At 35.3% G+C, this 12,759-nt stretch overlaps 1 protein-coding gene across 1 annotated transcript in view; it reads left to right on the top strand.

The window, feature by feature from the left end:
• LOC103699759 (CBS domain-containing protein CBSX1, chloroplastic-like) overlaps window positions 1–12,759 on the top strand; it is a 14,142-nt gene extending 1,383 nt beyond the window's left edge. The window contains exons 2-8 of the mRNA XM_039128190.3: window positions 1,081–1,168; window positions 1,248–1,312; window positions 7,519–7,567; window positions 9,133–9,185; window positions 12,043–12,158; window positions 12,244–12,301; window positions 12,376–12,759. Of these exons, the coding sequence (XP_038984118.1) occupies window positions 1,081–1,168; window positions 1,248–1,312; window positions 7,519–7,567; window positions 9,133–9,185; window positions 12,043–12,158; window positions 12,244–12,301; window positions 12,376–12,456 (510 nt within the window). The 3' untranslated portion in view covers window positions 12,457–12,759. The remainder of the gene's footprint in view (window positions 1–1,080; window positions 1,169–1,247; window positions 1,313–7,518; window positions 7,568–9,132; window positions 9,186–12,042; window positions 12,159–12,243; window positions 12,302–12,375) is intronic.

The raw sequence follows: 12,759 nt of genomic DNA, 5'->3' as shown, positions 1-12,759 counted from the left end.
AAGGAAGGCACTATTGCCAATAGCTAAATGCAGTGATGCGAGGAGGGTGGGGGGGAGGGGTGGGGGTTTGCATTTACTAAGGGATAGAATAAAAGGCGCTTAAAGAAATTTGTTCCATTTAGATATTCATGTTCAGTGCACAGGTGGATCATAGGATCAATATTGATTCTTTTCCCTAAGAAGATACATAGCCAAACAGCTTCATTTCAAAGGATGCTATTTATTTCTAATTTGTTTGTGAGCGTTGTATATAAATAGGATTCTATATGAATCACAAAATCATCCATCATTGGCAACTGAATGAAGACTGTAGCATCTGGTTACTGTTCTATATCTCTACATATCTGATTATGAATCTTTGATGGGACTCAGATTGGAACCTAGTGCAGAAAATTTGCTGAGAGACTTTTTTTTTTGGGACCAAAGCTGACTATTTTCTTTATCATTTTCCTTCATGATTTTATCATAGTTGCAACAAGGGGAAATGAATGCGAGAAACAAGCAGGAAATGGTGCTCCAAAAAAAAAAAGTCCAATGCAGAAAACAGGAAACAATAACTCAGTATATATATATATATATATATATATATATATATATATATATATATATATATATATATGATAAGAAAACAAAGAAATCAAGGGACAACCATTGAGAAACTAGTCATTTCGGAGCCCTATTTTATTAATTTTCACACATTTTATCTCTTTCATAAAATAGAAAGTTAAATCTACATGGCAGAGAGGTAGTGTTGTCATCATGTCTTTCAAAAGAGGACAAATGCCAATCCAATACATAACTCACAAAAAAAAAAAAAAAACAAAGATATTGTGATCTTCTTATGGCTCACTTTTTCAATGGCACTAAACAAAATGTTGTAGCAGGGAGCTTTGGTGAAGTGGTAAGTAATGTTTTTCTTCAAAGAACCTTTCCCAACTTGGTTTTCTGAGAAACTCCCGTTACATTGGGAAACCTGTTTCTTGGCATCTGTGGATTTTAGTAAATGGCCTTCATTTTTCAAGTTGAATCTATGCATAACATGGGGTGTTGTTTTGATATTCTTGGTTTGTTGGTTTATAGCAAAGCGATGGCGTTTATACAGTTGGGGATTTTATGACTAAAAAGGAAGATCTACATGTTGTAAAGCCCACAACTTCGGTTGATGAAGGTACTGAATTATATGTTACTTTGCATATTTGTAATTTTGATTAGTTTCTTACAGTGCACATTCATCATGATGTCAACAGCACTCGAGATGCTAGTGGAGCATAGGATCACAGGCTTTCCTGTGATTGATGATGACTGGACATTGGTGTGTACTTTTTTTCTTTTGTTTCTTTCTACGGAGTTTTTTTTTCTTGGCTGCTTAAACATAAATCTTTGTAACTTTTTCTGTTGTGAGCGATCTTGTATTGGAACTTTGTCATTATTTAACGGTTTTATTTTCTATATACTTTGTAATTAACATGTTTATTATGGTTATAAATACTATAGTTATACAGGCATAAGAACTTCTTGTGTGATTTTTTAAATCACTCTCTCTATCTCTCTCACCTGCAGTATTCAATGAACTATATCATGAATATGAGAAACTAAGAATTTGGTGATATCAATGAACTATATTATTAGAATATACAGAACTAAACTGTTTCCTTGTTTCTATTTATGTTAAGCTTGAGGAGAAATAAGGTAACCAGGTTGTAATTAATGGAACTAGTTCTTGTCACATGCATAGCATGTGGAGGTAAGTTTTCCCCTTGAATATTGATGGGAGGTTGGTGCACTGCCAAGGCCTTTTTTTTTTTTTTTATTGAGGGGGTGAGGTGGTATTCATGGGGATGAATAAAGACTGATGGGAGTGGCACCTAATTATCTTCCCCTTTTGTTTATAATTCTCTTATTGATCATATCGTGGCTTTCATAATACTAATCCTCCGCTTTTTTTTTGTGGGATTCTCAACCAAAGCACTAGCCCCAAAATATAGAGTGATTCCCGTTCTCCCTGAACATTTGTTCATGAGACACTTGAGATGGTTGAACGTCCAATGGATGGATGTTTGAGTTTTAATTATTTAGAGTCTTAGGTGGTATAAGGAATAACCTTACAAATCATGATGACTAAAAGTTCAAACTCATGAATAATATTTCTGTCTTCTGCAGTAATTGGATTAATAGGGTATTTATTGAAAGCGAATCAATAATAGAAGAGAATAAAGAAAAAGGAAAATAATTCATGAATGAACGTGTGCCGCGTGCATGTGCGTTCACATTGGTGTATATGGTTGTCTATGTGTTTGTTTGTTTGTGTGAGAAAAAGAGAGAGGAGAGAGAGAGGGGGTGATAGAGAGAGTGCTGTAAATGTCTATGTGGTCTCTGCATGCACTTTGTTTCATTTTCTTTCAATAACTTTGGATGGCTAGTTGTGGTAGCTGGATGGCCATTTTTTCCATTTGATCATGGCCATGCACTATTAGTTTGTTAGAGGAAATTATGGTTCTAAAACTAAGAAGGCAGAGGCCGCTAACAACTGCGTTAAAATAATAAGTTTGTTAACTTGGAGTACTAAATAAACTTATTGTCATGGTCAAATTGCATTCAGCTCAGTTTTTCACTTCCCTTCAAGCTAGTTTATAGATACCAAAGTATCAAGTTTTTAAAGTCAACTTTAACAATTGCCTTCAACAACATTATCAAAAAGTCAGTTCAAGCATGTAAGCAGCCACATAAATGACTATGCGCTGCCTCACCATATAAGCAGTCTCACTTAAATGTTTAGCAGCTTTTAATTTGCTTAGACTTTTGAACATCCCTGTGAAGATGTAAACAATTGTTTAATCTCCTTGACCAATTGAATGGTTATTTGGCATTTGGTTTGAAAAGTTTGCATCTGAAATGTTTGTCATACATGTTTATTGATGTAATGATTGTTCTAACTGATGTTCACAAAAATTATAACATGTTCTTTTCTATCCAGTGTTGAACTGTTTGAGGTATTCCACATCCTAGAACTACTTTCATCTAAGCATACATTACAGTAGTACGCTAAGACGATAAACATGATCCTTTGCTATAGCTGCACCCGACCTTTACATTTATTCTGACAATATGCAAGATGTTCTGGCAAGCCTATTAACCAGGGTTCTTTTCCTTCCCTCACGCTCTTAACACTCCATTAGTTTCTTTCCTTATGATCCTTGTCTCTTTTCTTTGGGTTCTTTTTCCCCCTATTCCACCATCATAATATAAACTACCTTCTTCATACTACTACTATTACCATCACCACCAAGACTCTTTTAGTATGTTTTACCTGCCAATATTTTATATCCCTGGTTCTTTTCATGGAATTGATAATAACATTAGGCTTAAATTGAATGACAAATAAATTTGACTGAGTAAGTGAACTTAATAGCTATTGATTTTAACTATTGCTTTTTTCTAAATGGTTTTATCTCAAGATTTTGATGTTATTTTTTAACCACTTAGGCATTAAATAATCCATTCAAACACAAAACTGTTTAAAAGTTTTAGGGGTTGGAGAGTGTTTAACCATTTTGATAATTTGTTCTTCAAGATTCCTCTCTCTCTCAAAAAAAAAAAAGATCTTCAAGTTGAAGCCCTTGTAAACAATGTTTGCCACTTGGTCTTTTTTGATAAATTTGCTGTGACAACATTTTTTGACTTTTATTTTTCATGTTGATTTCAATACTCTTCATTTGCTCATGAAAAATATGATTTTTAAGTAATATGGGTTGCTTTCTGTAGTATGATTAAATAAGTTATTGATATATCTAATACATAAAAAGGGTGATTTCAGTGCAAGTAGTCAGCACTTATATAAACCGTAGTGTGATATATCAATTCACTAATTCAGGGCTAGAATTTATGATAAAATTTTGTTTTCTACTTTTTAATGGGGTTGAAACTCCTCCCACAAATGCACACTAACTGGTTGTTGGCCATCTACATACTGGTGAGCAACCCAATCAGCATCAGTAGACCCTTTAAGTTTAAATTGCTGTGTGTACTCTAGAGGATACCCCATCATAGGAAACCTTCCAGATTTCAAAAGATCTGAAACACATAAGATTGCTATCTACTCTATAAGATTAGATTTGCTATGATTTCATGTCATTTGACGAGCTATTTTCACACCATATGTAATATATAAACATGCTTTTCTCCCAAAAAAATGTGAGCACGTGTAGATCATTTTCCACCAACTTACAAAATCTGATCATTTCTAATTTGTTTGAGATCATATCATGTAGATTCCTTGCCATAGATCTCCATGTAGAGGAGTTTTTCAGTTCGAATTAATATAAAGGCTAACAAAGATGTGCTGCTAATAATGCCGTGGCTCTAGAAATATACAACTTAATTATCAAAGAAAAGCTTTCAATGTTGTCTACAGATGCTCGTATCTTTTTGACGCTTGTTGAGCCTTTAATCTTTTTTTATGATGCTCTGATTTTTTTTGACTATATCAGTCCATCAGCAACCAACAGTTTGTGTTCCTTGAGGAAGAAATAACCAAAATTTATTTGTCATTGTAAAAAGATCTTAAGATGCTTCTTTGCTTTCTTCTCCCTTTTCTATTTTCATCTCTTTCCTGTGTAATTTTAAGGGTTTTTTTAATGGCTAATTAGATCTGCCATTCTTGCTGATTTCTCTTTGAGATTCATGAGTAATGGAAACTAATGGAAACTTGTCATTATATATGTTTTTGGTTGGGCAACTTGTGTAGATAACACTGTCTCACTGTTTTATGTGATCCTCCATTTAAACTTGGTATCAGCCGCTGTAAGCAATGAGGTCATGTGGTCCTTAATATTTATGGATATTTAGAGGGTTAAGATATCTTGATGCCATCATGATTGGTGAGACCAATAACTTGCCTCCTCTGCAATAATAAATAACTAAAAATATTTGGACCTTTTGAGGTTTCTGTCCTATTTCTTGACTCTAGTGGAGCAGTGGAGCATATTAACTATCCTCAGTTATCCTTCTTCAAGACAACTTATGAATGTTGATGTACTATTTCAAGCTATACTCTGTCTACTGGAGAAGTATAAAATCTAGTGGTTGCCCAATTGCTCAGTATGGCACTTCTCTAATTAGTTGTTCTGAACTTTGATGCTAGAATCATGGCATGAATTTCAAATCATAAAAGCTTCTACCTCTATGAATATTTGGGCAAAATCATTATATCGACCATCAACATCATATTAGTTATATATGTGTTTTCAATCATAGTTCCTCCATTAGACTCCATAGCCATGTCTTGAATTTGGCTTGGCTAATCTATCAATGGCATTCTTATTCTAATACCGATCTTGGTTCATGCCAGCAAATTATTCCATGGCTTGGACCACTGTGGAGGTTCTTTGGATATATTTTTTTCCAATTTTTTGCATCAGATTCATTATTCTCATCTCGTCATATTGCAAATTAGATAGTCAATAATAGTTTTTAGTTTTTCTAGAGCAAATGAAGCATATCAAGATTGATTACCTATTGAATCTACTTCTATCAACATAATCTTTCACTTTACTAAGTGGCTCATTGACTTTTAGGAAGAGTCATAGTCAATTTGTTTCAAGTGCTTCTTGGTCAAAGCCCCAATCTATGATTAACCTTTGAGTCGTAGGGAAGAAGAACGAGGCATTAGAGCTTATTATAAGTGTTTAACTATATATGCCCCTCCTAAACACCGCTACCCGCCACCAACAACCCCCACCCCCACGAACAAAATAAAGCTAACAAAGAGATTTAATTCCTTGTTAGAAACTCATATTAACTTCATAGCTCATAGGTTGAAGGAGGTTGAACCTTTATTCTCGATGGGCTCTTTGATGTGTAAAGATTTTCTCGGCTTGCAAGATCTGTGGGGGATCTTTGATGAGGGTTTTGAAGATCACATTTGGAGTATGTCGGTTGCTTTTGGAGGGTTTTTCCTCTGAGTTTGTAACAGATTAGCATGTGTACATTGGTACATGTTGTATGAATATCTCAGCATAGTTTGGGAGGACTATTTGTAGTCTGTAGGTCATTATATCCATACTAGGTTGATTTGGACAAGTAACAAGGGTTGATGCTGATGTATGATGATTGATAAAATTTGATAGATAAAAAGGTAAATTACTAAATTCTGATTGTTTGCTTCTTTCAAGGAAGGCCATGTATAGAAAAAGCATGTGATTGAGGGGTTTCCTTGCATCTTGGATGCATTTTAGAGATTCATCTATTTGGTGAATGGCCTACCGCTTGTTGGCAACCTATGTCCTGTTCCATTATGTCTTCCCTAATCTTATTATTGCTTTAATTAAAGGCCATATTTACTTGTTACACATATACAGACACAAACACACACACACACACACACAGCAAAAATAGAATTATCGGGAATTTTTTTGATGGCACAATTGGTTAGATCAATTGAGTTTTTTTTTTCTTTTTTAACTGAACTTCATGAGAATATTGGCAATATATTTAGGTTGGTTCCATTCTTGTTGATGCTAACAATATAATAATGAGCATCTAAATTCTTATTGATTTCCTTGATTGAGGTGATTTTTCAATAAAGGTATCATAACATGAGAGTTTCTTATTGCAATTATTAGATAATAATAATAATAATAATAATAGAAGATACCGACTGACCAAGCTGGTAAAGTCTCTGATGGGAAAGGCTCTTATAAGGGTTGCTTATTGCAATTTATCATAATAATAATAACTATCTGACCAAGCTGGTAAAGTTTCTATGGTTGGTGACTAGGAGACCTGGGTTCAAATCCCGCCTTCCTTAAGGTTTAGGGTTTAGGGGTATTTGATAGTCCATTTTGTAGGGTCCTCTTGTCATAAAAGTGGTTTATTAATAGATCTTGTACAACTAAATTAAAGTTGAATCTGTTGTTTCTCTTACTTGCAAAAGTGCCACACGAAACTCTATTTATTTGCCATTCTATGCTTTAAGATATTTTCGCATGTGGTATGGCAGGTTGTAAATACCGGTGGGATAGTCCGGCATCCCACCATCCAAGTGTTGGGTTAGGGCACCATCCCAAGTGTCGAGATGGGACTAGTCAGAAAATGGACTAGGATGGCATGGGACATTAACCATCCTAAGCGTTGATACACGGGCCATCCTTTTCCATGGAAAACTTGGACGATCCTATCCCACGATATTTAAAACCTTGTGAGTAATTACCTTAATACATACTCACAAAACCTTGGCCCATGTAGAAGATCATTTTAATGATTTGCCTAAAATTTTGGAATGAGAATACCACGATGACAGCTATAGTGTTTCGGAGTTAAGTGTTATCTAGTCATTACCTTCTAACATAATGAAATATGTCTAGTAAACTCTTTCTTTGGAGTATCAAATTTTGTAATTCATCTGTTTTGATTATTCAACTTATCTTGGCTTTCCTTCAGTGTGCTGTCACATTAATTTCCAATTATTTGTACATTTTGAATGATTACTTACAAAATAGTAGTCCTTTTTCCTCCTTGCAGGTTGGTGTAGTTTCAGATTATGATTTGTTAGCACTGGACTCCATATCAGGTTTCGATCAAAACTTTTCAAATTAATGTGTATCTTTTGTTGGTCGGCAGCATTTATCTCTTTCACAATAAAGTACGCCAGTCTGCTTAATACCGGATGTCGTTAAACGCAATATCTCATTTTTCTGACTACTAAGTTGGTGAATGAAATCCTTGTTGAAGTCTCTATCAGGAGCATGGCTCTTCATTGATTATTCTCTTTTAATTCATTTCATCTACAGTTCACAGCAAAGATGCTAATTGTGTTGGAAATTTGATCTTCCTTAATGTTAGTTTCTGCATCACATTTTCTGTTCTTATCTCATTGTATCCTGCATAAACAATGAGTGACTGCATTATCGATGGTTGAATCTCTATATACTTTTCCATCAACTGTCACATTTAGAAGTCTGGCAAGATCTTCTATTGATGATTGTCAAAATTAGCGTCTAAGCATCTAGAGAGGTCGAGCTGCCTAGGCAATTGCCATTTAGGCAATTTTATACAGAAATTATATATACTCCATATAAAAATGATACTTTCTTTATTTAGTAGTTTTGGTTGTTTGTGACCTACAGACGCTATGTGGGAATGGAATTAACATCATTTCTTACTTTCCTGGACCAAAAAACCCTAACCTCACCTCACTCGATCCATCTCTCTCCTCTCTCGTTCAATGTGAGCTAGGGCAATGAGCTGCCCTATACTCCACTAGCTGCTACCATCCTATGCGGCAGCATTCCGACAACCTGACCACTGTTCGCCCTTTAGGAGCCTGTTGGCTGCGGTCAAATCACCCAAAAAGGTAAGTTTTTGCTTTTTCTTCTGCCAATGTGCTTTGATTTCCTTCTGCTTCTTGCTTCTTCACTTCTTCCTATTTTTTCCCCTCCTTTTTATATCCCTTTCTTATTTTGCCTTTGTTTCTTTGTTTCTTCTCCTCCAGTCCTCTTGTTCCTCTTCTCCTTACCTTTTATTCCTCTTCTCATATTATTTTCCTTTTTTTGTCATTATTTTGACAGACTTCAGAGGAATAGACCTAATGCAACTATGCAAAATATTTTAGACTATGAAACCAAGTTAACAACATCCAATTAATTTGTCCATCCTTATCTGGATGAATATTTTCTTGTAATTCAAGAGATCCAGGGATCAAGGAGCTCCAAAGAATGTTACTTTGAGCATTCTTTTGGAGAAATCAACAAGTGGGTCTGCCAACATTGACAAGTCTATGAAGGAGGATTAAGTGGTGTTATCAGTATAGTGAAGAGCTTGGGAGTAATGTCTGAAAGATATTCCACCCATGTAAGGTGGAGAATGGAATGCAAGCCATGTGCCTTAACCAGAAAATGAATAAAATAATAAGAGGCTTCACAATTTTTAGGAGCAAAGTGTTCAACAATTTTTTAACAAACCTAGAAAGTTGCGTAAGTAAACTGACAGCATAACAAGATTCTTTTCTGTTTATGTCAAGGTATCGTTCCAACTCTTTTAAGATGGAAATGTCAGTGCTCTTATTTATGCATGAAAACAAGACCTAAACTTTTGACTCATTTTAGTAATATTTGTCTTGTTTGTTCTTGTGCTTAGGGAGTGGACGGAACGATACAAGCATGTTTCCTGAGGTTGACAGTACATGGAAAGTATGTGAAAATTATTCTATTCGTGTTGTATATTTGTTATTTAGTGTTGATCAATGCACCCTGTGCTATTAATTAGCCTTCTATATTTCCTATGACATGTATGATTTTGATGCAGCAACGGAATAAGGAAAAGAAAAATATGTGGTTCATGAGAAAAATTAACTTGCTTTAGCAATAGGCTTTACCAATGTCTAGTAAGTCTTTGATAACTTATAATGTTTGTATGTCATATCATGTTTGCTTATATGGTGGACTAGAGAGGTGGTTAGTGATATTCAATTTTTAAGGGGTAGAAATCCTTGGTGTCCTCTTATGGGCATTGAGTGTATCTTAGACATGAGACAAGACATAATGATGGAATTAATATTTGACAGCTAGTGAAATTGTCCAATTTTTAGGTCTTTAACCCATTCATTGGCGTCACATGGTGTATACTTTATTATTGTTTATCAAGTTCTCTTTTTTTGGCTTACAATATGTTTGTAACTTAATGTTGAATTTAATCAAAATACTATTGCTTTGATTAGACCAGAAAGTTGTTTCACTGTAAATGTTGCATGAAGTGGGAGCATGATGAGGAGCCTAAGCTATGAATTGTGATTTTAGATATACCTAGGTAGTCAATCCAAAGTTATATTTATATGAAGTATTGGAACTAATTACTGTGCGTGTGGTGCAAGTTGTTGTAACTAGCTGATTCCACTGGTGAAGTGCTTCTCTTCAGGATGTACTTGCAGAGCATCATCAACACTTTCCGGTTGAGGCTATTCCCTCCACTTTCTTTTTGCAGTGAGAAAACTAACAGCTGTTGGCTAGAAAAAAGTGTAAACCCTTAGATGGAGAGGACAATGTGTCCTTGCTAGTGGACTAGTTGATTTCACTGATGAGGTACTTCTGTTTGCAACATATTTGTAGAGCATGTCCAGCACTTCTGCAACAACTCTTTAGCCCCACGTCCTCTATCCCTACTCTAGGTCTCAAAATATGTACTTCCGGTGTCCTCTTCCAAACCCATATCTTAAGCTGCGATAAAAACCCGAAGGACCTCACCTCTTGTGCTTCCAAAGAAGCCCAGAATATCATGCAAGAGATTTAGATTCAGAGGAAAAGGTAAAGCCCCACCCTGCCTATTTTATTTTAGAAAACAAAGTAAAGTGGACACAATGTTGGACATAGCGGTCCTATAACCCAATAAAGACTGAGACAGAAAGGAAAATGGTGCTTCATGCATCTAAATGAGACAATTATAATACATTTTGTGATGATAAATGACCAATACCGTTTATGAGTTGGATGATTTATATTTCCCAGAGGATTTCATGAAATCAAAGGTTGAATTTGGCATGCAAAAAATCATTTCGAGGTTGGGTAAACTTTAGTAATTTTTTCATTAAACGGTTGGAGTTGTCGATCGTATGGGACATGTCATCAAAGAACAAGAGCTCATCTATTAAGATCATTATGATTGAGATATGGATAATTTTTTAATAGAACTAGGGCCTTTCAAGAGGGAATTGATATAGAAGCATATCTGGAAATAGTAGTGCACCCAGTGAATATACTTTGAGAGTCATGAGAGAAACCGGCAAATAAGTTTTGAGTTTCAATATAGACTTTGTGAGAAGAGGGTTTGCAAAAAATGAAATTGATACAATTTGAAAGTTCCCCTTCTACCCTGGTTTTTATTGAACTATTTTTTATAGTAGTGGAAATTTTAAAAAATTCCTTGAATGCATGAGCTGTCTGTTGTAGATGGTACTTTGTCATCTGAAGCAAGCTGAGAAGGTGGAACATTCAGTGAAGAGCAGCAGAATGAATAATGGGAATCACTCAGCTATAGGTCACACTGAACCATACATGAGAGATAGGTAGCTTAATAAATTGTTCTCTAAAGCTTCTGTAATTTCATAGCTACTATTTTCTTAAAATTTGAAATCAATATTTGATCTCATAGAACATTTTCCAATTCAAAAAATGAATAAATGAAAAAAATGACACAAATTACTTATTCGTACATTTGATATGGCCCCATAGGTTAGTTATGGCTGGAAGTCCAAACCTGACTTTGCTTTCAGATTGGTTTCAGGCACAACTGAAACATTTTGATTTTAGTTTGGGAGCTCAGGCCGAAACTTGAAATGTTGGAATTGGAGAAATGATCCATCAGAGTTTCAGATCATTCTACAGGGGTCTTTCAACATGATGTCAAGTGTGAACCTCTGGCTTGGCTCTAGGTTTCTGGCCATTTCATCTTAGAAAAGAGAGTGGCTTGCGTTGTAACCCATTGGCAGTTGTTGAAAAGGGAACCCTACCTTCTTGGTTACACGGTTCAGGGTTCATGCAACTGGGGATCAACCTTCCAAGATTGGCCTAGATATCAAATTTGGACGGTTAGTTATGAACACAAGGTTGATATGGGAATTGCATTGATCTCTAAAGCACAAAGTATATTAGAATAGAACATATTCCCTGTAATAAAAAAGAGAGAAAAATAAAGCACTCACTCCTGGGTGCTGCTATCATATCAAGAGATCCAACTTGAGTGGGATTCACATTAGATTGCATAGCCTTTTGGAACATCTCACCAAGTTGCAGCTCAGCTACTTCTGCCATGCAGGATTACCGTATCACTGATGTTATATGGTTATGCTTATTTCAGAATGATTTAATTTTGTTACGGTATCAGGTAAGATTGATTGGTGGAGTGAGATGGTTCATTGGCTTATAATTTGCATTACTTTTCTCCTTGTGCACATCCCTTAATTTTTATGCATAGTTTTTTGCTGAATAATTATCTGGTAATTTGTTCTACAATGTGCCCCCGATTCCTGATATTTATATGTTTAATTTGCTGCAGACATTCAATGAGATCCAGAAACTGTTAAGTAAAACTAATGGTAAAGTCATTGGTGATGTGATGACACCTGCTCCCCTCGTGGTTCGTGAAACAACAAACCTTGAAGATGCCGCAAGGTTATAGATACCTGACGATGGTTTTAGTAATTAAATTGTTAGACAAAACTAAAACCTGAACTGGATTCATGTTCTCTGCTTGCAGGTTATTACTTGAAACAAAGTACCGCAGGCTTCCTATTGTTGACAATGCTGGTAAATTGGTACGTGACTTGAATCTAATATCCAGTTTGCACATTTTGTTATACTTTTTTCTGATATGTTTTCTGCATTAAAGGTTGGCATTATTACAAGGGGAAACGTCGTGAGAGCAGCACTCCAAATAAAACATGCTAGTGAAAGGAACCCTCAGCTATAAGATGGAAACGAGCTCTAGGCAGTCACTGTCAGAAAGTTTGAGCTACTGCTCTATTCATCCCAATGCATTCTAATATTTTGGGAAATTCATTGCAAGCAGGCAATACAGAGGAATCACACTATTCTTGCATCTTAATTTATAGCGTGACTTGGTTTTCTAGTGTAGATGACTTACTACATATTCGTTTCTTTTTTCTGGAAGACACCAGAGTTCCGAAATGAGGTACTCAGACTTCTTTGCAATAAGCTATCAGACGGTGGTACATTGTTTTCAAAGTCATGAATGAGAAGCAATTTTCAGTTA

The sequence above is a fragment of the Phoenix dactylifera genome, chromosome 11 (genome assembly GCF_051530095.1).
Source record: "Phoenix dactylifera cultivar Ajwa chromosome 11, Ajwa_hap1_PhDact_Kaust_v1.1, whole genome shotgun sequence".
NCBI classification, from domain to species: domain Eukaryota; kingdom Viridiplantae; phylum Streptophyta; class Magnoliopsida; order Arecales; family Arecaceae; genus Phoenix; species Phoenix dactylifera.
The sequence above is the reverse complement of the archived record's forward strand: the minus strand, read 5'-3'. Positions and strand labels throughout refer to the sequence as shown.